Source organism: Nerophis ophidion, linkage group LG14, assembly GCF_033978795.1.
Source record: "Nerophis ophidion isolate RoL-2023_Sa linkage group LG14, RoL_Noph_v1.0, whole genome shotgun sequence".
NCBI lineage: Eukaryota > Metazoa > Chordata > Actinopteri > Syngnathiformes > Syngnathidae > Nerophis > Nerophis ophidion.
The window spans coordinates 15,003,634-15,023,964 of NC_084624.1; the positions used below are offsets into that span (position 1 = coordinate 15,003,634).

Below are 20,331 nucleotides of genomic sequence, written 5' to 3' on the forward strand. Positions count from 1 at the left end.
AGGGGGTCTATTTAAAGGATAGAGTATGCAAATGAGTTTTAAGATGGGACTTAAATGCTTCTACTGAGGTAGCATCTCTAACTGTTACCGGGAAGGCATTCCAGACTACTGGAGCCCGAATAGAAAACTTTCTAAAGCCCGCAGATATTTTTTGGGGCTCTGGGAATCACTAATAAGCCGGGGTTCTTTGAACGCAGATTTCTTGACATATGGTACAATACAATCGGCAAGATAGGCTGGAGCTAGACCATGTAGAATTTTATACGTGAGTAGTAAAACCTTAAAGTCACATCTTAAGTGCACAGGAAGCCAGTGCAGATCAAACTTTCTTGTTCTTGTCAAAAGTCTATCAGCCGCATTTTGTACCAACTGTAATCTTTGAAATGAACAGGAAACAAATGTTTTTGTGTTGTAGGGCACCATTAGCAACATTAGTCTTTGATTGCTAACTTCCAGTGTACTCAACTTGTGTTTCAAAGTAATGAGTCAAGCTGAAATTCTCTCGTCAATGCACAATTTTGAAAACTGGAAAAGAGACCAAACGGCGCCCACAGCTGGTGGGGCCAGAGGGCCCTGCCTGCACCACGAAGAGCTGCCTGGGTCGGCTGCACACGGGTGCCTAATTATGGCAAGAAGGCAGCTGCAATATTTCAGAGACTATGTGGGTCACTGTGTTTTTGTAGTCACTTGTTCTTGTTTTTTTTTAAAGCCAATGTTCAGTGCTCTCAGGGCGAGGACTTTTGTGAGGAGGCAGTAGTCTAGCGATTGGACTATTTTGTAATGAACTGTAATTACCCAGTGTAGGCTGCAGAGGGCAGCGGCGGGCTTGCCACAGTCTTAGACAAAGAAGAGACTGAGGAAAGTGTTTAGAAAGTCGTTGTGTTGTATATTCGATGGTTGCGTCACTCTCCCAGGACAGAGAAACTGTGTGATGGGCCAAGAAGACCCCAATGAGGAATAGTCAAACAAAAAGTTTAATCTGTTTCAGCGAGCCTCAGACTGGAACTGCAGCTTTCAGGAGAAAGAGTATGGACATACTCACTCTTCTGCTGTACTCTCGGACAACCGTCCTTAAATACCTTTTACACAATGACCCTCACTCTTTGTGACTTTAGCCTTGGAGCCGGTCAGTCTGGACAAAAACTCAGCTTGTTGTTTGGCCCGTTAACCAATTTCCTCTGATCGGTTTGAGTCGGATGATCTCCGACCCTTATCCTCTACTCCTACTTGTGAGGCCTTCCTACCAGATGTTGCTAATGTTTTTACACTTCCTCCTAAAATCCAAACTTGCATTCCTGTGGGCTTCCATTTTCCTGGGGGCAAGACCCACCACTCTCTGGAGCGCTTTTGACCTTAGCAGGATAATTCTCTAAAGCAGGGGTAGGGAACCTGTGGCTCTTTTGATGACCGCATCTGGCTCTCAGTTACAGTAGGGCAAAAAAGTATTTAGTCAGCCACCGATTGTGCAAGTTCTCCCACTTAAAATGATCACAGAGGTCTGTAATTTTCATCATAGGTACACTTCAACTGGGAGAGACAGAATGTGATTGTAGGAATTTCAAAGGATTTATTTGTAAATTATGGTGGAAAAGAAGTATTTGGTCAACCATTCAAAGCTCTCACTGATGGAAGGAGGTTTTGGCTCAAAATCTCACGATACATGGCCCCATTCATTCTTTCCTTAACACGGATCAATCGTCCTGTCCTCTTAGCAGAAAAACAACCCCAAAGCATGATGTTTCCACCCCCATGCTTCACAGTAGGTATGGTGTTCTTGGGATGCAACTCGGTATTCTTCTTCCTCCAAACACGACGAGTTGAGTTTATACCAAAATGGATACATGGATGATACAGCAGAGGATTGGGAGAATGTCATGTGGTCAAATGAAACCAAAATAGAACTTTTTGGTATAAACTCAACTCGTCGTGTTTGGAGGAAGAAGAATACTGAGTTGCATCCCAAGAACACCACACCTACTGTGAAGCATGGGGATGGAAACATCATGCTTTGGGGCTGTTTTTCTGCAAAGGGGACAGGACGATTGATCCGTGTTAAAGAAAGAACGAATGGGGCCATGTATCGTGAGATTTTGAGCCAAAACCTCCTTCCATCAGTGAGAGCTTTGAATGACTCACCAAATACTTATTTTCCACCATAATTTCAAAATAAACTATTTAAAATTCCTACAATGTGAATTCCTGGGGGGTTTTTTCTCACATTCTGTCTCACAGTTGAAGTGTACCTATGATAAAAATTTACAGACCATTTCATTATTTTAAGTGGGAGAACTTGCACAATCAGTGGCTGACTAAATACTTTTTTGCCCCACTGAAAATCTTAGCTGACATTGCTTAACACGATAAGTAATTAATAATTCCGCAGGTAATCACAGTGTTAAAAATAACGTTCAAAATATAAAACATTCTCATGCATTTTAATCCATCCATCTGTTTCTATCGCACCTGTTCAAGAAGTCGCATTAATGGTCAAAAGTATTTCATTTATTATTGGTTACCTTCAGAATAACAATGTTATTAAAAAGAATAAGAGATGCACGCATTTAGTTGTAATCAGGGAAAGTCCAAATAAAAATGAAGGCGTAGAATTCCCTTGTCAGAGCGTGGGACGACACTGTACAAGGGTACAGGTCTACACGTTTCTCCTCATTGAGCTAAATTGAATCCAGTCTCTGTTTAATTTCTTGCTTCTTGTCTGTTTAATAGATGCCATCAGTGTTTGAACCTGACGGTGTTAAAAATATTATACGTCTCTCACGGATATATATTTTAAAATATCTGGCTTTCATGGCTCTCTCAGCCAAAAAGGTTCCCGACCCCTGCTCTAAAGGATTTTGTGGCCAAATGCAAATACTTACTAGCTCACAATCAGTTAAGAAAATTGTATATGGTATAATTTACCACAGTGTGTGTGTTTTTATTTTCCACTGCTATTACGATGTGTTACATTTAATAGGTGCAGATTCTTTCAAATTTCTCCTTATTTATGCTTGCAACGTTTGAGCAGCTTGGACCTACACTTTCGCTTTTATTTTCTTTGTAGCTGAGATAGGCACCAACGCCCCCCGCGACCCCAAAGGGAATAAGCGGTAGGAAATGGATGGATGGATGGGACACACGGGCGATTAAGGGCAGGGGTTAGTGCATGTGTCTCACAATACGAAGGTCCTGAGTAGTCCTGGGTTCAATCCCGGGCTTGGGATCTTTCTGTGTGGGGTTTGCATGTTTTCCCCGTGACTAGGGATAGGTTGATTGGCAACACTAAATTTGCCCTAGTGTGTGAATGTGAGTGTGAATGTTGTCTGTCTATCTGTGTTGGCCCTGCGATGAGGTGGCGACTTGTCCAGGGTGTACTCCGCCTTCCGCCCGAATGCAGCTGAGATAGAAAATGGATGGATGGATGGACGGGCGATTAACCCTTTGGGCCTGTGACGTTATTTTTAGGTACAACATTCTTCCATCTATTCATTGATTTTCTACTGCTTGTCCCTCCCGGAGTCGCAGGGGTTTGGGGCCTATCCCAGCTGCATTCGAGCGGTACAACCCGGACAAGTCACCACCTTATCGCAGGCCCATTAGTTAAAAAAAAAAAAGGATTTTGCCGGCACACAGGGGTATTTAATTTATATTTGAAAATGACATGATGAACCCAATTGATAATATTTTTTACCTTCCAAAAATAATGTCACCGCAAGTTAAAGGGGAACATTATCACAATTTCAAAAGGGTTAAAAACAATAAAAATCAGTTCCCGGTGGCTTGTATTTTTTTAAAGTTTTTTTCAAAATTTTACTGGTCCCGGAATATCCCAAAATAAAGCTTTAAAGTGCCTTATTTTCGCTATCTTCGAAACCACTATCTATTTCCCTGTGACGTCATACAGGGCTGCCAATACTAACATGGCGGTTACCACAGCAAGCTATAGCGACATTAGCTCGGATTCAGACTCAGATTTCAGCGGCTTAAGCGATTCAACATATTACGCATGTATTGAAACAGATGGTCGGAATATGGAGGCAGATAGCGAAAACGAAATTGAAAAAGAAACTGAAGCTATTGAGCGAATAGCTATTGACGTTATTCGACCATAGCATGGGTGTACCTAATGAAGTGGCCCATAGCATGGCTGCCTTATTAGCATCGCCGGTAAAATGTGCGGACCAAACGATCAGGACTTTCGCATCTTGTGACACTGGAGCAACTTAAATTCGTCGATTGGTAAGTGTTTGTTTCGCATTATATGTGGGTATCTAGTTTCAAATGTACATACAGCTAGCGTAAATAGCATGTTAGCATCAATTAGCATAGCATGTTAGCATCGATTAGCTGGCAGTCATGCCGTGACCAAATATGTCTGATTGGCACATAAGTCAACAATATCAACAAAACTCACCTTTGTGATTTTGTTGACTTAATCGTTGCAAATGCATCTGCAGGTTATCCATACATCTCTGTGCCATGTCTGTCTTAGCATCGCCGGTCAAATGTGAAGACACTTTGGTACATTCAATGGGGGTCTGGCGGCAGATTTCTTGCCAGTGGTGCAACTTGAATCCCTCCCTGTTAGTGTTGTTACACCCTCCGACAACACACCGACGAGGCATGATGTCTCCAAGGTTCCAAAAAATAGTCGAAAAAACGGAAAATAACAGAGCTGAGACCCGGTGTTTGTAATGTGAAAATGAAAATGGCGGGTGTGTTACCTCGGTGACGTCACGTTCTGACGTCATGGCTAAAAGACCGATAAACAGAAAGGCGTTTAATTTGCCAAAATTCACCCATTAAGAGTTCGGAAATCGGTTAAAAAAATACATGGTCTTTTTTCTGCAACATCAAGGTATATATTGACGCTTACATAGGTTTGGTGATGATGTTCCCCTTTAAGCATTAGCACCAAGTGAAAAATGAAGGTTAGAGTAGCCTGTTTCACTCGAAGGGTCTCCCGATACAATTGTTTTCACTCATAATTCGATACCGATATTAGAGTCTTGAGTATTGGGCGATACCGGTATTACTCTAATACAATACAAGCAGAAATCACTCATAATTTTATTATTTTGTAGTGTGGAATGTTAGAAAAGGTTTAATCAGGTGAAAAATTACTCAAACAGAGGACAATGGTAGGTTTGAAAAAAACAAACCTATTTATTATTACGCAGTAGGTCGTAAACAGCAATATTGCTCAATTAAGGACAAATATTACGTACATTAAGCCTGTCTGCAATTGTGTGCTGAGCTGTTTCGTATCTGCGAGCTCCTTGTAGCCGTTATATGACTTGACTAAAATACAAGTGAAGTGTATTTCTGGTCTTGTCGCCCTCTCCCGGGCAGAAGGGCAACACGGCACTGCAGCTGAGACGTGGGAGACGCTGTACTGAACCAAAAGTTGCTTTAATACAAGCGAGCGTCATTACACAGGACTGCAGTACCTGGGAGGATGTCAGGTCAAATATTAAGGACTCCTCTCCTGGAGAAGCCAAACCATCAGTTATATATTCCTTCTTTCTCTGTCTGAGTGTGTTCTAAGTCAGGACAGCACAAACTCATCATGTAAGGAGATGTTCTCGTCTAGTGACTGGAAAACAACTGCTTAAAGTCATAATTCAAATGTTGGCTTTGCGCTAGACAGGTAGTCTCTTCTCAAGGATAGCGCTATCTCTTTTGCATTCCAAAGTCCCAATTAGAGCCTCTTTTCCTACGAGAGGGGATCCAATCCACCTGCGAATATCAAACTAAGGGGCCTTATCTTATTATGTTCTCAAACTGAAATACCACTATTTTATTAAACTTGGTGGTTTGCTTTCCAAGGTGGATATAAACATTCACAAGAAAAGACCAACCTTATGTGTTTATTGGAGGACATTTAGGTGTTGTTTGGCAGTGCAGATTTGCAAAAGTAAACACACTGCAGGACTGCTTGTATATTGTCTCCTAATGACTGTTTGCAGGGTGCAAAGCAGTGAAGTAACAACGTATTTCTGTTCTGCTACTCCACAGGTACACTGCTGGACCCCAGTGGCCTTTATGACGATGACGTCAGTTCACCGGAAAATTTACAAAAGTAAGTATTTATTTTCTTCCTTTGGAAGACATTTAATTGACTGACAGTCGGAGTCATGATTCTTATTCTAATGATGGCCAGGATATACAGACTCTAGGTACTAGTTAGGTATTAAGCCCAGTATGTGTTACATATTTGTTTATAATGTATGAATGGGGATGGGTATCGTTCACATTTTTACCAATTCCCAGTACTTGGTAATCGATTTGGTACACAAGTACCACATCTTGGCACTTGTGTGTGTTTTTGAGGGAGTAATGAAGGAGTAATGAATTTGTTTTTAATAACAAAAATAGTATTTTTATTTCACATTTAAAGGCCTACTGAAATTATATTTTCTTATTTAAACGGGGATAGCAGGTCCATTGTGTGTGTCATACTTGATCATTTTGCGATATTGCCATATTTTTGCTGAAAGGATTTAGTAGAGAACATCGACGATAAAGTTTGCAACTTTTGGTCGCTAATAAGAAAGCCTTGCCTGTACCGGAAGTAGCAGACGATGTGCGCGTGACGTCACGGGTTGTGGAGCTCCTCACATTGTTTACAATCATGGCCACCAGCAGCAAGAGAGATTCGGACCGAGAAAGCGACGATTTCCCCAATAATTTGAGTGAGAATGAAAGATTCATGGTTGAGGATAGTAAGAGTGAAGGACTAGAAGAAAAAAAAAAGACGAGAGGAGTGGGAGCGATTCAGATGTTATTAGACACCTTTACTAGGATAATTCTAGAAAATCCCTTATCTGATTATTGTGTTACTAGTGTTTTAGGGAGATTATAAAGTCATACCTGAAAGTCGGAGGGGTGTGGTGACCGCCAGTGTCTCTGATAAAGCCATGGAGGAGCTAAGAAAGTCGCAGCTGCCTCTGACAGCTGAAGGAGGACGCAAGCTGCGCTCATGTCTCCGGTAAGAGCCGACTCATTACCAGAATTTTCTCACCGAAACCTGCCGGTTGACATGTGGTAGAGAAACATGTTGGCTTGACCGCTCTGTTCCATATTAAAGCTTCACTGTCATCTTTAGGGATGTAAACAAAGAAACACCGGCTGTGTTTGTGTCGCAATACACCGCTTTCCACCAACAGCTTTCTTCTTAGACGTCTCCATTATTAATTGAACAAATTGCAAAAGATTCAGCAACACAGACGTCCAGAATACTGTGTAATTATGCGATTAAATCAGATGACTTTTAGCCGTGAGTGGTACTGGGATAAAATGCCCGCTCCAACCAATAACGTCACGAGCACGCGTCAACATAAGCGTCATCATTCCGCGACGTTTTAAACATAACACTCCGCTGGAAATGTAAAATTAAAATTTAGTAAACTAATCCGGCCGTATTGGCATGTGTTGCAATGTTAATATTTCATCATTGATATATAAACTATCAGACTGCGTGGTCGGTAGTAGTGGGTTTCAGTAAGCCTTTAGCAGTGAGCTAATAATAAAACGGTGCTGTCCGGTTGTTATACTATGTTTTCTTACACTTCTGAGTATCATTTGCAAGTATGTATTCAACCAATCAATCAATGTTTATTTATATAGCCCCAAATCACAAATGTTTCAAAGGACTGCACAAATCATTATGACTACAACATCCTCGGAAGAACCCACAAAAGGGCAAGGAAAACTCACACCCAGTGAGCAGGGAGAATTCACATCCAGTGGGACGCCAGTGACAATGCTGACTATGAGAAACCTTGGAGAGGACCTCAGATGTGGGCAACCCCCCCCCTCTAGGGGACCGAAAGCAATGGATGTCGAGCGGGTCTAACATGATACTGTGGAAGTTCAATCCATAGTGGCTCCAACACATTTCAATTTGTCCAGTCAAGTTTCTTGAAATCCCCATGTAAAATCACCCCTAATAAATAGCATGTATATGACATATTCAATGTAAAGTAGCATAAGCGTGTACATTTTTAAAGCCCCACTGTCACAGTTAGTTGGTGACGAACCCCAATATGCAGAGATGGAGGGAGGCATTTTGCAGAAAAACATGATTTAATTAAACACTAAGACAAAAACAAACAAAGGGTTCAAACAAAAAGCGCGCACATGGGCGGATAACAAACAAAAAGGCCTAGCGTGGAAGCTAACAGATATTTAGCAGGAAAACAGAAGTCGTACTTGTGATAAGAAAACAAACTTGGAAGCAGGCAACAAAAGCTACAAACCACTATCGAATATAGCTCACCGCAACGCTGCATACACAAGATATGATACGACACGTAGCAACGACAAGAGCGACATGCAATACAATAATCCAGCAGTGACTGGATTATATAGGAGCGGACTGAATTAAATAGGAGCAGACTGATTGACAGTCCAGGTGTGGCCAGGTGCCAATCAGCCGCAGCTGAGGGGGAACACAGCACTCAGGGAGAAAGACAGGAAACCAACAGATACAAGGACGGCGCAAACTCCACAGATCTCCGGTAAGAGGCGACGTTTAAACACAATTTTTTCACCGAAAACTGCCTGTTGACAAGGAACCATGTTCGCTTGACCGCTCTGATCCATAGTAAAGCTTCACCTCCGGGAATTTTAAACAAGGAATCACCGTTTGTTTGTGTGGCTAAAGGCTAAAGCTTCCCACCTCCATTTTTCTACTTTGACTTCTCCATTATTAATTGAACAAATTGCAAAAGATTCAGCAACACAGATGTCCAGAATACTGTTGAATTGCGCGATGAAAAGAGACGGCTTTTAGCCGCAAATAGTGCTGTGCTAATATTTCCTGACAGTCCGTGACGTTTTCAACAAGAAACTCCGCGGGAAAATTTAAATTGCAATTTAGTAAACTAAAAAGGCCGTATTGGCATGTGTTGCAATGTTAATATTCCATCATTGATATATAAACTATCAGACTGTGTGGTCGGTAGTAGTGGGTTTCAGTAGGCCTTTAAAGCTCCAGAGAGCCACTAGGGCGGCGCTAAAGAGCTGCATGCGGCTCTAGAGCCGCGAGTTGCTGACCCCCGTCCTATAGTGTCTTTAATTTACCTATGTAACTAATCATAGAGCCGAGCCCCAGGTCAAGTCAAATTGTTTTGGTGTACCCCTCAGATAATATTAAGGGGTTAGTGCATCTGCCTCACAATACGAAGGTCCTGAGTAGTCCTGAGTTCAATCCCGGGCTCCGGATCTTTCTGTGTGGAGTCAGCATGTTCTCCCCGTGACTGCGTGGGTTCCCTCCGGGTACTCCGGCTTCCTCCCACTTCCAAAGACATGCACCTGGGGATAGGTTGATTGGCAACACTAAATTGGCCCTAGTGTGTAAATGTTGTCCGTCTATCTGTGTTGGCCCTGTGATGAGGTGGCGACTTGTCCAGGGTGTATGCCGCCTTCCGCCCGAATGCAGCTGAGATAGGCTCCAGCACCCCCCGCGACCCCAATAGGGGCAAGTGGTAGAAAATGAATGGATGGATAGATCTAAGAAAAATATGAGGTCCTTAAGCCATAGGGAGGCTTTGGGGGAAAACTGTGATTTCCACTCCAATAAAATCCTTCTATGAGCTAGTAATGATGCAAAGGTGATACTGTCCCTAAAAGTATGCTTAAAGGCCTACTGAAACCCACTACTACCGACCACGCAGTCGTCTCTTTTCATTGCATAATTACACAATATTTTGGACATCTGTGTTGCTGAATCTTTTGCAATTTGTTCACTTAATAATGGAGACTATAAAGAAGAATGCTGTTGGTGGAAAGTGGTGGATTGTAGCTGCCTTTAGCTACCAAAACACAGACGGTTTTTCTTATTTGTTTGTTGTGAAGCTTTAGCAAACATGTTTCCCTACCACATGTCAACCAGCAAGTTTTTGGATGAGAAAATTGTGATATTAAGTCGGCCCTTACCGGAGACTTAGCGTCGTCCTGCAGCAGCTGCGATCTTGGCTCCTCCATTGGCTTCTCTCAGAGACACTGGCGGTCACCGCAGCCGCCCGACTTTCAGGTATGACTTTATAATCTCACTAAAACACTATTAACACAATAAGCACATATGGGATTTTCCAAAATTATCCTAGTAAATGTGTCTAATAACATCTGAATCGCTCCCACTTTCGTCGCCTTTTTTTTCTTCTTTTTTTCTAGTGCTTCACTCTAACTTTCCTCATCCACGAATCGTTCATCCTCGCTCAAATTAATGGGGAAATCGTCGCTTTCTCGGTCCGAATAGCTCTTGCTGCTGGCAGCTATGATTATAAACAATGTGAGGATGTGAGGAGCCCTAAGACCCGTCTGCTATTTCCGGTACAGGCAAGGCTTTTTTATTAGCGACCAAAAGTTGGGAACTTTATCGTCGATGTTCTCTACTAAATCCTTTCAGCAAAAATATGGGAATATCGCGAAATGATCAAGTATGACACATAGAATGGACCTGCTATCCCCGTTTAAATAAGAAAATCTCATTTCAGTAGGCCTTTAATTTTTTGATTGTTTGGTGGAATTCCAAAAATCGGCAATTCTGCACAAGGCATCAACTTAAAATTTGGTGCATCTGCGAGATGTTTAAAAATATGAATCCAGAAGGCTTTCAGACAAGGACAGGACCAGAACATGTGTGTCATGTTTGCAGGAGTCCATTGACTTAGATTACATGCGTCTGCAATACATTATCACTTTTGGTATGAAACTCTTTGTTTTTTGGGCTGTGATCCTCACAGTCGGTTTAAGTACGACCTATGAAACTCTTTTTGTTTGGGCTGTGATCCTCACAGTCGGTTAAAGTACCACCCACACCTGTGATGTCTGTCTCGCCAGAGTGATGGAGAATGAGGAGGGCAGGAAGGAGTACCTGGTGTTTCCTCCCAGTAAGAACCAGTGTCACCCCAGCAACCAGAAAGGACGGAAGATTCCACTGAAAGGAAACGGACGGCGGATTGATTACATCATGTACAGCGATGAGGGTCTGCAGCAGGACTGGAAACTGGTATGCAATGTACTGCAAATGGAGGTCAAATGAAAGCAATTTGAAAAAAACCTTTGTTTTGGGATTTGAAAACCCAAATCATCTCATCTCACGCTGCTCTCAGTCACTTAATGCCAAATTGTTGCAGAATCTGGAGCACTTATGTATTGCATCATCCCATCCGGCTAGTCCAGAACTGGGCAAAATGCGGCCCGTTATAAGTTTCAATCCGGCCCACCGGATGTTCTGCATCATTTTTTTAGACCTTCAGCCATCAAACCTGACGCCGCCATTATGACGTGCAGTGCTGTTTATAAATGATCGTAAGTCTTGAACTATAAAAAGTAATTCAATGGTCGAAATCTGCGCCTTTGGGTAATATACGAGTTGATACGGTAATCTACGTCACAGCAGCTCAGACGAGGAACAAACCGGAGTGGGTGGGATTGGTTCCAGAGCAGCCAGCCCAAAACACGTGTGTCAGAAACAGATGCGGAAGCAGATTTTTACATGATAATGTCAGGTTCAAACACTGATGACATCTACAAACCCCGCTTCCATATCAGTTGGGAAATTGTTCCAAAACCTGTATGTACATTTCAGCATTAATGGCGCCTTCCCAGATGAGTAAGTTACCCATGCCTTGGGCACTAATGCACCCCCATACCATCACAGATGCTGGCTTTTGAACTTTGCGTCGATAACAGTCTGGATGGTTCGCTTACCCTTTGGTCCGGATGACACGATATCGAATCTTTCCAAAAACAATTTGAAATGTTGACTCGTCAGAACACAAAACACTTTTCCACATTGCATCAGTCCATCTTAGATGATCTCGGGCAGAGAAAAGCCGGCGGCGTTTCTGGATGTTGTTGATAAATGGCTTTCGCGTTGCATAGTAGAGCTTTAACTTGCACTTACAGATGTAGCAATGAATTGTATTTGTTGACAGTGGTTTTCTGAACTGTTCCTGAGCCCATGTGGTGATATCCTTTAGAGATTAATGTAGTTTTTTTGATACAGTGCCGTCTGAGGGATCGATTGGTCACGGTCATTCTTTGTTGGTTTCCGGCCATGCCACTTACGTGGAGTGATTTCTCCAGATTCTCTGAACCTTTTGATGATATTATGGACTATAGATGTTGAAATCCCTAAATTTCTTGCAATTGCCCTTTGAGAAACGTTGTTCTTAAACTGTTTGACTATTTGCTCACGCAGTTATTGACAAAGGGGTGTACCTCACCCCATCCTTTCTTGTGAAAGACTGAGCATTTTTTGGAAAGCTGTTTTTATACCTAATCATAGCACCCACTTGTTCCTAATTAGCCTGCACACCTGTGGGATGTTCCAAATAAGTGTTTGATAAGCATTCCTCAACTTTATCAGTATTTATTTCCAACTTCTTTGTCACGGGTTGCTGGCATCAAATTCTAAAGTTAATGATTATTTGCAAAAAAAAATGTTTATCAGTTTGAAAATCAAATATGTTGTCTTTGTAGCATATTCAACTGAATATGGGTTGAAAATGATTTGCAAATCATTGAATTCCATTTATATTTACATCTAACACAATTTCCCAACTCATAAGGAAATGGGGTTTGTAGAAGAAGCAGAACACGGGGATGTTTGGATGACTTGCCTACCATCTTTCCAGTGGTTAGAGCTACGAAACCGCTTTATTATGAAGCTGGCTCTAGCGCGTTCATTCTGGCGTCACTTCCTAACTCACTTTGTGAACGATCGATGAGTCCGTACCATACTTGCCAACCTTGAGACCTCTGAATCCGGGAGATGATATACATATATATATATATATATATATATATATATATATATATATATATATATATATACAAGAAATACTTGAATTTCAGTGTTCATGTATTTACACATATACACACACATAACACTCCTCTCTACTCATTGTTGTATTTGAAAGTGCAATGCTTTGCAGCCAATAGCACAGCCTTTGAAGGTATGGGCATAGGTATGGGCAGCATCTGTGACATTTAATTTGCAGAAAAAGAGTGAGTTTAGGGTTGAATTGTCCATCCTCGTTCTATTCACTGTCACTATCTTTTTTTGGACATTACTACTTGTCGTAGTTTTGAAGCAATGCATGATGGGAATCCGGATGTTGTGTTTCAGTGTAAACTTATTCGGGTGTTACCATTTAATGGTCAATTGTACAGAATATGTACTGTACTGTGCAATCTACTAATAAAAGTTTCAATCAATCAATCAATGGTTGTCCCGGGAGATTTTCGGGAGAGGCACTGAAATTCTGGAGTCTCCCGGAAAATTCGGGAGGTTTTTTTTTGATTGATTGATACTTTTATTAGTAGATTGCACAGTACAGTACGTATTCCATACACCACTAAATGGTAACACCCGAATAAGTTTTTCAACTTGTTTAAGTCGGGGTCCACATTAATCAATTCGTGGTAAAGGGTTGGCAAGTATGGTCCGTACAAAGCTAAGAGCCGGAGATTCAGGAAATACTCGGCGTGGCGCATCTGGGAGAGTGGCCTGTGCCAGCAACCCGAGGGTTCCTGGTTCGATCCCCGCCTTCTACCAACCTCGTCACGTCTGTTGTGTCCTTGTGTAAGACACCTCACTCTTGCTCCCGATGGGTCGTGGTTAGGGCCTTGCATGGCAGCTCCCGCCATCAGTGTGTGAATGAAATGGGTGAGTGTGGTAATAGTGTCAAAGCGCCTAGAAGATAGAAAAGCCCTATACAAGTAGAACCCATTCACCATTTACCATAATAGTCCGGCCCGTGTGTGCACCGATTTACTTCAATGAGCTCAAATGAGTTTGACACCCCTGCTAGTAACTACCGACCTGATTCTATTCTCAGTTCTATTTCGAAAAAATAGTTTATGAACAGGTCGATAGTTACCTTGCTACTAAAAAACTCCTGTAGAAATTCCAATCCGGCTTCAGAATTAACCACTCCACTGACACAGGCTCGACCTTCAGAAGGCCTTTGACACCGTTAACCAGGCTATACTGTTGGATAAGCTCAGAGCAATCACATTTGATAAAACCTTAACGAGCTGGATGCAATCTCACTTGGAGGGTAGGAAACAGGTGGTAGAGGTGAACGGCACCGTGTCCCCCCCCTCTCAGTGATCTGTGGGGTCCCCCAAGGCAGTATATTAGGGCCTTTACTGTTCCTAATATACGTAAACGACATGTCATCAGCATGCGACTGTGAATTGTTCCTGTTTGCGGATGACTCGGCCCTGCTTATATTCGGCAAGGACAAGTCACAGGTGGAACAAATCCTCAGTGCTGAACTCCTTAATATTTGCACCTGGCTCGCTGACAACAAGCTATCCATCCATCCATCCATTTTCTACCGCTTATTCCCTTTTTTGGGGTCGCGGGGGGCGCTGGCGCCTACCTCAGCTACAATCGGGCGGAAGGCGGGGTACACCCTGGACAAGTCGCCACCTCATCGCAGTGCCAACACAGATAGACAGACAACATTCACACTCACATTCACACACTAGGGCCAATTTAGTGTTGCCAATCAACTTATCCCCAGGTACATGTCTTTGGAAGTGGGAGGAAGCCGGAGTACCCGGAGGGAACCCCACGCATTCACGGGGAGAACATGCAAACTCCACACAGAAAGATCCCGAGCCTGGATTTGAACCCAGGACTGCAGGACCTTCGTCTTGTGAGGCAGACGCACTAACCCCTCTGCCACCGTGAAGCTCCAAGCTATCCATACACTTAGGTAAAACGGAATCCATCCTATTTGGGTCCCAAATCAACCTTAAAGAAAGTCAGTGACTTCACTATTAAAGTAGGTGACATTGTTATCACCAGGAAAGATGAGATCACCTACCTAGGTTCCATTCTAGAGGCTAATCTTTCCTGTGGTAAAAGGGCAACCAAGGTAATCAAAAAAGTCAACCAACGACCGAGATTTCTCTACAGAACCTCCTTTCTGGTCAACAAAAGCACCTTGAACATTTTATCTAGCAGGAACTTTCATTCAACCCTTTTTCGATCACGCTTGCACCTCCTGGTACCCCAGCACCTCCAAAACCCTCAAATCTAGACTCCAAACATCCCAGAACAAGCTTGTCAGGTTACTTTTAGACCTCCACCCCAGATCCCACCTCACTCCTACCCTCTTCTCTAAAGCTGGCTGGCTCAGGGTGGAGGACAGAGTAAAACAACTTGCACTGAGCCTAGTTTATAAAATCCGCTACACCTCCCTGATACCGAAGTACATGTCAAACTACTTCCAGAACGTAAATGACCGCCGTATTCACAACACCAGGGGGAGCTCCACAAACCACGTTAAACCCAGATTCCGATCTAACAAAGGTCTTAACTCATTCTCCTTCAATGCCACATCAATGTGGAATGCACTTCCAACAGGTGTTGAAGAAAGTGCATCTCTATCCTCTTTCAAAAGTGCACTAAAAGAACACTTCCAGGCAACTTCAACCCTAAACTAACACCCTCCCTCCTCCACATACCATCTCCCCGGATTGTAAATATTCAAATGTACAAACCCCGTTTCCATATGAGTTGGGAAATAGTGTTAGATGTAAATATAAACAGAATACAATGATTTGAAAATCCTTTTCAACCCATATTCAGTTGAATATGCTACAAAGACAACATATTTGATGTTCAAACTAATAAACATTTTTTTTTGCAAATAATCGTTAACTTTAGAATTTGATGCCAGTTGGGAAAGGTGGAAATAAATACTGATAAAGTTGAGGAATGCTCATCAAACACTTATATGGAACATCCCACAGGTGTGCAGGCTAAATGGGAACAGTTGGGTGCCATGATTGGGTATAAAATCAGCTTCCATGAAATGCTATAAGTAAGTCACAAACAAGGATGGGATGAGGGTCACCAATTTGTAAGCAAATTGTCGAACAATTTTAGAACAACATTTCTCAATGAGCTATTGCAAGGAATTTAGGGATTTTACCATCTACGGTCCGTAAAATCATCAAAAAGTTCAGCGAATCTGGAGAAATCACTGCACATAAGCGATGATATTACATTCTTTTGATCATTCAGGCGGTACTGCATCAAAAACCGACATCAGTGTGTGAAAGATTTCACCACATGGGCTCAGGAACACTTCATAAAATCATTGTCAGTAACTACAGTTGGTCGCTACATCTGTAAGTGCAAGTTAAAACCTACTATGCAAAGCCAAACCCATTTATCAACAATACCCTGAAACGCCGCCGGCTTGGTTGGGCCCGAGCTCAACTAAGATGGACTGATGCAAAGTGGAAAGGTGTTTTGTGGTCTGACGAGTCCACATTTCAAATTATATTTGGAAACAAAGGACGTGGTGTCCTCCAGAACAAAGAGGAAAATAACCATTCTGATTATTGTAGGCGCAAAGTTCAAAAGCCAGCATCTGTGATGGTATGGGGGTGCATTAGTGCCCAAGGCATGGGTAACTTACACAGCTGTGAAGGCACCATTAATGCTGAAAGGTCCATACAGGTTTTGGAGCAACAAATGTTGTCATCCAAGCAACGTTATCATGGACGCCCCTGCTTATTTCAGCAAGACAAGTGGTACAACAGCGTGGCTTCATAAAAAAATAGTGCGGGTACTTTCCTGGCCCGCCTGCAGTCCAGACCTTTCTCCCATCGAAAATGTGTGGCGCATTATGAAGCGTAAAATACGACAGCGGAGACCTCGGACTGTTGAACGACTGAAGCTCTACATAAAAGAAGAATGGGAAAGAATTCCATTTCAAAGCTTCAACAATTAGTTTCCTCAGTTCCCAAACATTTATTGAGTGTTGTTAAAAGAAAAGGTGATGTAACACAGTGGTGAACATGCCCTTTCCCAACTACTTTGGCATGTGTTGCAGCCATGAAATTCTAAGTTAATGAATTTGAACATCAAATATGATGTCTTTGTAGCATATCCAACTGAATATGGGTTGAAAAGGATTTGCAAATCCTTGTATTCCGTTTAAATTTATATCTAACACCATTTCCCAACTCATATGGAAACGGGGTTTGTAAATAATCAAATGTATATATTTGTTCTTATGCTTTCGGAACTCACTATGTTCACTGCTCGCTGTAAATATCCTACCAAGTCGGAGGTACACTGTTTCAATGTCCATTTCTCTGACCATGCAATTGTTGATGACTGAAGTGCTGATTTCAACCAAACCTAACCCCTCGGATTATAAATAATGTAAATAATTTAATGTTTATACTCTGATGATTAAGTTGTGTGATGACTGTATTATGCTGATAGTATATATTTGTACCGTGAATTGATTAAAGTGGACCCCGACTTAAACAAGTTGAAAAACTTATAAGGGTGTTACCATTTAGTGGTCAATTGTACGGAATATGTACTGTACTGTGCAATCTACTAATAAAAGTTTCAATTAATCCAAAGCTTTTATAAAATGTTTCTGTCTGCAGGAAGTTGAGGAGGTGAGCTTCATCACACAGTTGGCGGGCCTGACGGATCACATGCCTGTAGCCATGCGATTGGCTGTCGCCACAGGGGAGGAGGAGTCTTAAAGCGCCAGCATGCTGTCAAAGTGCTGCCATCGGAGGATGAGAAGTTGTTGAGGACAAGAGAAGGCTGAGAGGGACGATGTTTCGTGAGTAGCCTGAAGGGACACGATTGGGCGGATGGAAGGAAAAGCCATGTGACTCAATAGGGTTCCAAAATCAGAGCGGCGATCCTATCTCTGATGAAACACATCCAGCTTGCACGCCAACGCGAGCCATTGCCATGTTTGTTAGCGCTATGCTACACTTCCTGTTGCCATTGTTTACACGTTTATACTGCATCTCTTTTACCCGCACAAACCCTCAGCGACTGTGCATAAACACAGGAAAAACGACCACACCCGGTCCACCAAACCAGACGCTTCACTCTTCTGCCTGTTTGTTACGCAGAAATGTATTTCCTGCTGCACCGACGATAAAAACGTTAAAAGCAAAACGTATTCTGGGGGGATTGTTTTACTCGTACTATAGTGATTCCAACCCTTTCCTGTTACGATATTTCATGTAACAACGTTTCCTGTTATGACGTTTCCTGTCACAGCATTTAACGTAATGGGACGTTTCTCGTTACGACATTTCGTGTTTCATATAAAGACGATACCTGTTACATGGTCGTCTGTTACGTTTTTTTCATGTTACCATACCTCATTTAACGTTACAGTATGTCGTTTCATATTGCGGTGTTTCATGTTACGGCGTTTTTTCCGTTATGACATTTTCCGTTTGGGAATTTCCTGATACGACATTCCGTGTTACAATGTTTCCTATTATGACGTTTCCTGTCACAGCGTTTAACGTAATAGAATGTTCCTTGTTACGACATTTCATGTTTCATATAACAACGTTACCTGTTACAGGGTCGTCTTTTACGTCGTTTCATGTTACCATACTTCATTTAATGTTGCAGTATGTCATTTCATATTGCGGTGTTTCATGTTACGGCGTTTTTTCCGTTATGAAATTTTCCGTTAGGACATTTCCTGTTACGAAATTTCTTATTAACCTGTTTCATGTTACGGCGTTTTGCATTATGACATTTTCCGTTGGAGCATTTCCTGTAACGACATTTCATGTTACACTGTTTCCTGTTATGACGTTTCCTGTCACAGCGTTTAACGTAATGGGACGTTCTTCGTTACGACATTCCGTGTTTCATATGACGACGTTACCTGTTGCAAGGTTGTCCGTTACGTCGTTTTATGTTATCTTACTTCATTTAATGTTACAGTATGTCGTTTCATATTGCGGTGTTTCATGTTACTGCGTTTTTTCCGTTATGACATTTTCCGTTGGGGCATTTCCTGTTATGACATTTTATATTACCCTTTTCCTGTTATGACGTTTCGTGTCACAGCGTTTAACGTAATGGGACGTTCCTCGTTCGACATTCCGTGTTTCATATGACGACGTTACCTGTTGCAAGGTTGCACGTTAAGTCGTTTTATGTTATCATACTTCATTTAGTGTTACAGTGTGTCATTTCATATTGCGGTGTTTCATGTTACGGCGTTTTGCATTAGGACATTTTCCATTAGGGAATTTCCTGTTACGACATTTTATATTCCACTTTTTCCTGTTATGACGTTTCCTGTCACAGCGTTTAACGTAATGGGATGTTCCTTGTTAGGACATTCCGTGTTACATGTGACGACGTTACCTGTTGCAAGGTTGTCTGTTACGTCGTTTCATGTTACCATACTTAATTTAATGTTACAGTATTTAATTTCATATTGCGGTGTTTCATGTTACGGCATTTTCCATTATGACATTTTCGGTCAGGGCATTTCCTATTACGACATTTCATATTACACTGTTTCCCGTTGTGACGTCCTAACGTTATACTTGTCAACCTTGAGACTTCCGAATTGGGGAGAAGGGGGCGGGGTTTGGTGGTAGTGGGGGTTGTATATTGTAGCGTCCCGGAAGAGTTAGTGTTGCAAGGGTTTCTGGGTATTTGTTCTGTTGTGTTTATGTTGCGTTATGGTGCGGATGTTCTCCCGAAAAATTTGGTATGGGTTCACAGTGTGGCGCATATTTGTAACAGTGTTAAAGTTGTTTATACGGCCACCCTCAGTGTGACCTGTATGGCTGATGACCAAGTCTGCGTTGCATTCACTTATGTGTGTGTTAAAGCCGCATATATAATTTTGACTTGGCCGGCACGCTGTTTGTATGGAGGATAAAAAGGACGTAACGACAGGTTGTAGAGGACGCTAAAGGCAGTGCCATTGAGAAAAGCCCCCGATATTATTATCCGTGTGAAAATCGGGAGAATGGTTGCCTCGGGTGATTTTCGGGAGGGGCACTGAATTTCGTGAGTCTCGTGGGAAAATCGGGAGGGTTGGCAAGTATGCCTAACGTTTCCTGTTCGGACATTTCTTGCTTTCTTGTTATTATATTTTGTGTTATCACGTCAACATAACGGTTCTTGTTACGTCGTTTCCTATTACAGTAACATTGTTTCATATTAAGGTGTTTTACATTACTGTTTCATAATACAGCATTTCCCGTTACGTTTCCTGTTACGCCATTTCAACATACGGCATGTCATGTTACGATGTTTCCCGCTACAACATTTTTACGACATTTCATGTATTTAAGTTTTAACGCTACAACATAACAACATTTTCTGTTATGGCGGTTCTTGTTATGTCGTTTCCTGTTACAGTAACATTGTTTAATATTAAGGTGTTTTACATTACTGTTTCATAATACAGCAAATCCCGTTACGACGTTTCCTGTTACGCCATTTCAACATACGGCATGTCATATTACGATGTTCCCCGTTAC

General features: G+C 42.1%; 1 protein-coding gene across 2 annotated transcripts in view; it reads left to right on the forward strand.

The window, feature by feature from the left end:
- The window catches only part of smpd3 (sphingomyelin phosphodiesterase 3), a 143,414-nt gene extending 125,266 nt beyond the window's left edge, over window positions 1-18,148 (forward strand). For both annotated transcript variants that reach the window (XM_061919921.1, XM_061919920.1), the window contains exons 8-10: window positions 6,016-6,079; window positions 10,846-11,014; window positions 17,446-18,148. In XM_061919921.1, coding sequence (XP_061775905.1) covers window positions 6,016-6,079; window positions 10,846-11,014; window positions 17,446-17,547 — 335 coding nt within the window. In that variant the 3' untranslated portion in view covers window positions 17,548-18,148. The remainder of the gene's footprint in view (window positions 1-6,015; window positions 6,080-10,845; window positions 11,015-17,445) is intronic.
- Window positions 18,149-20,331: the final 2,183 nt, after the last annotated feature.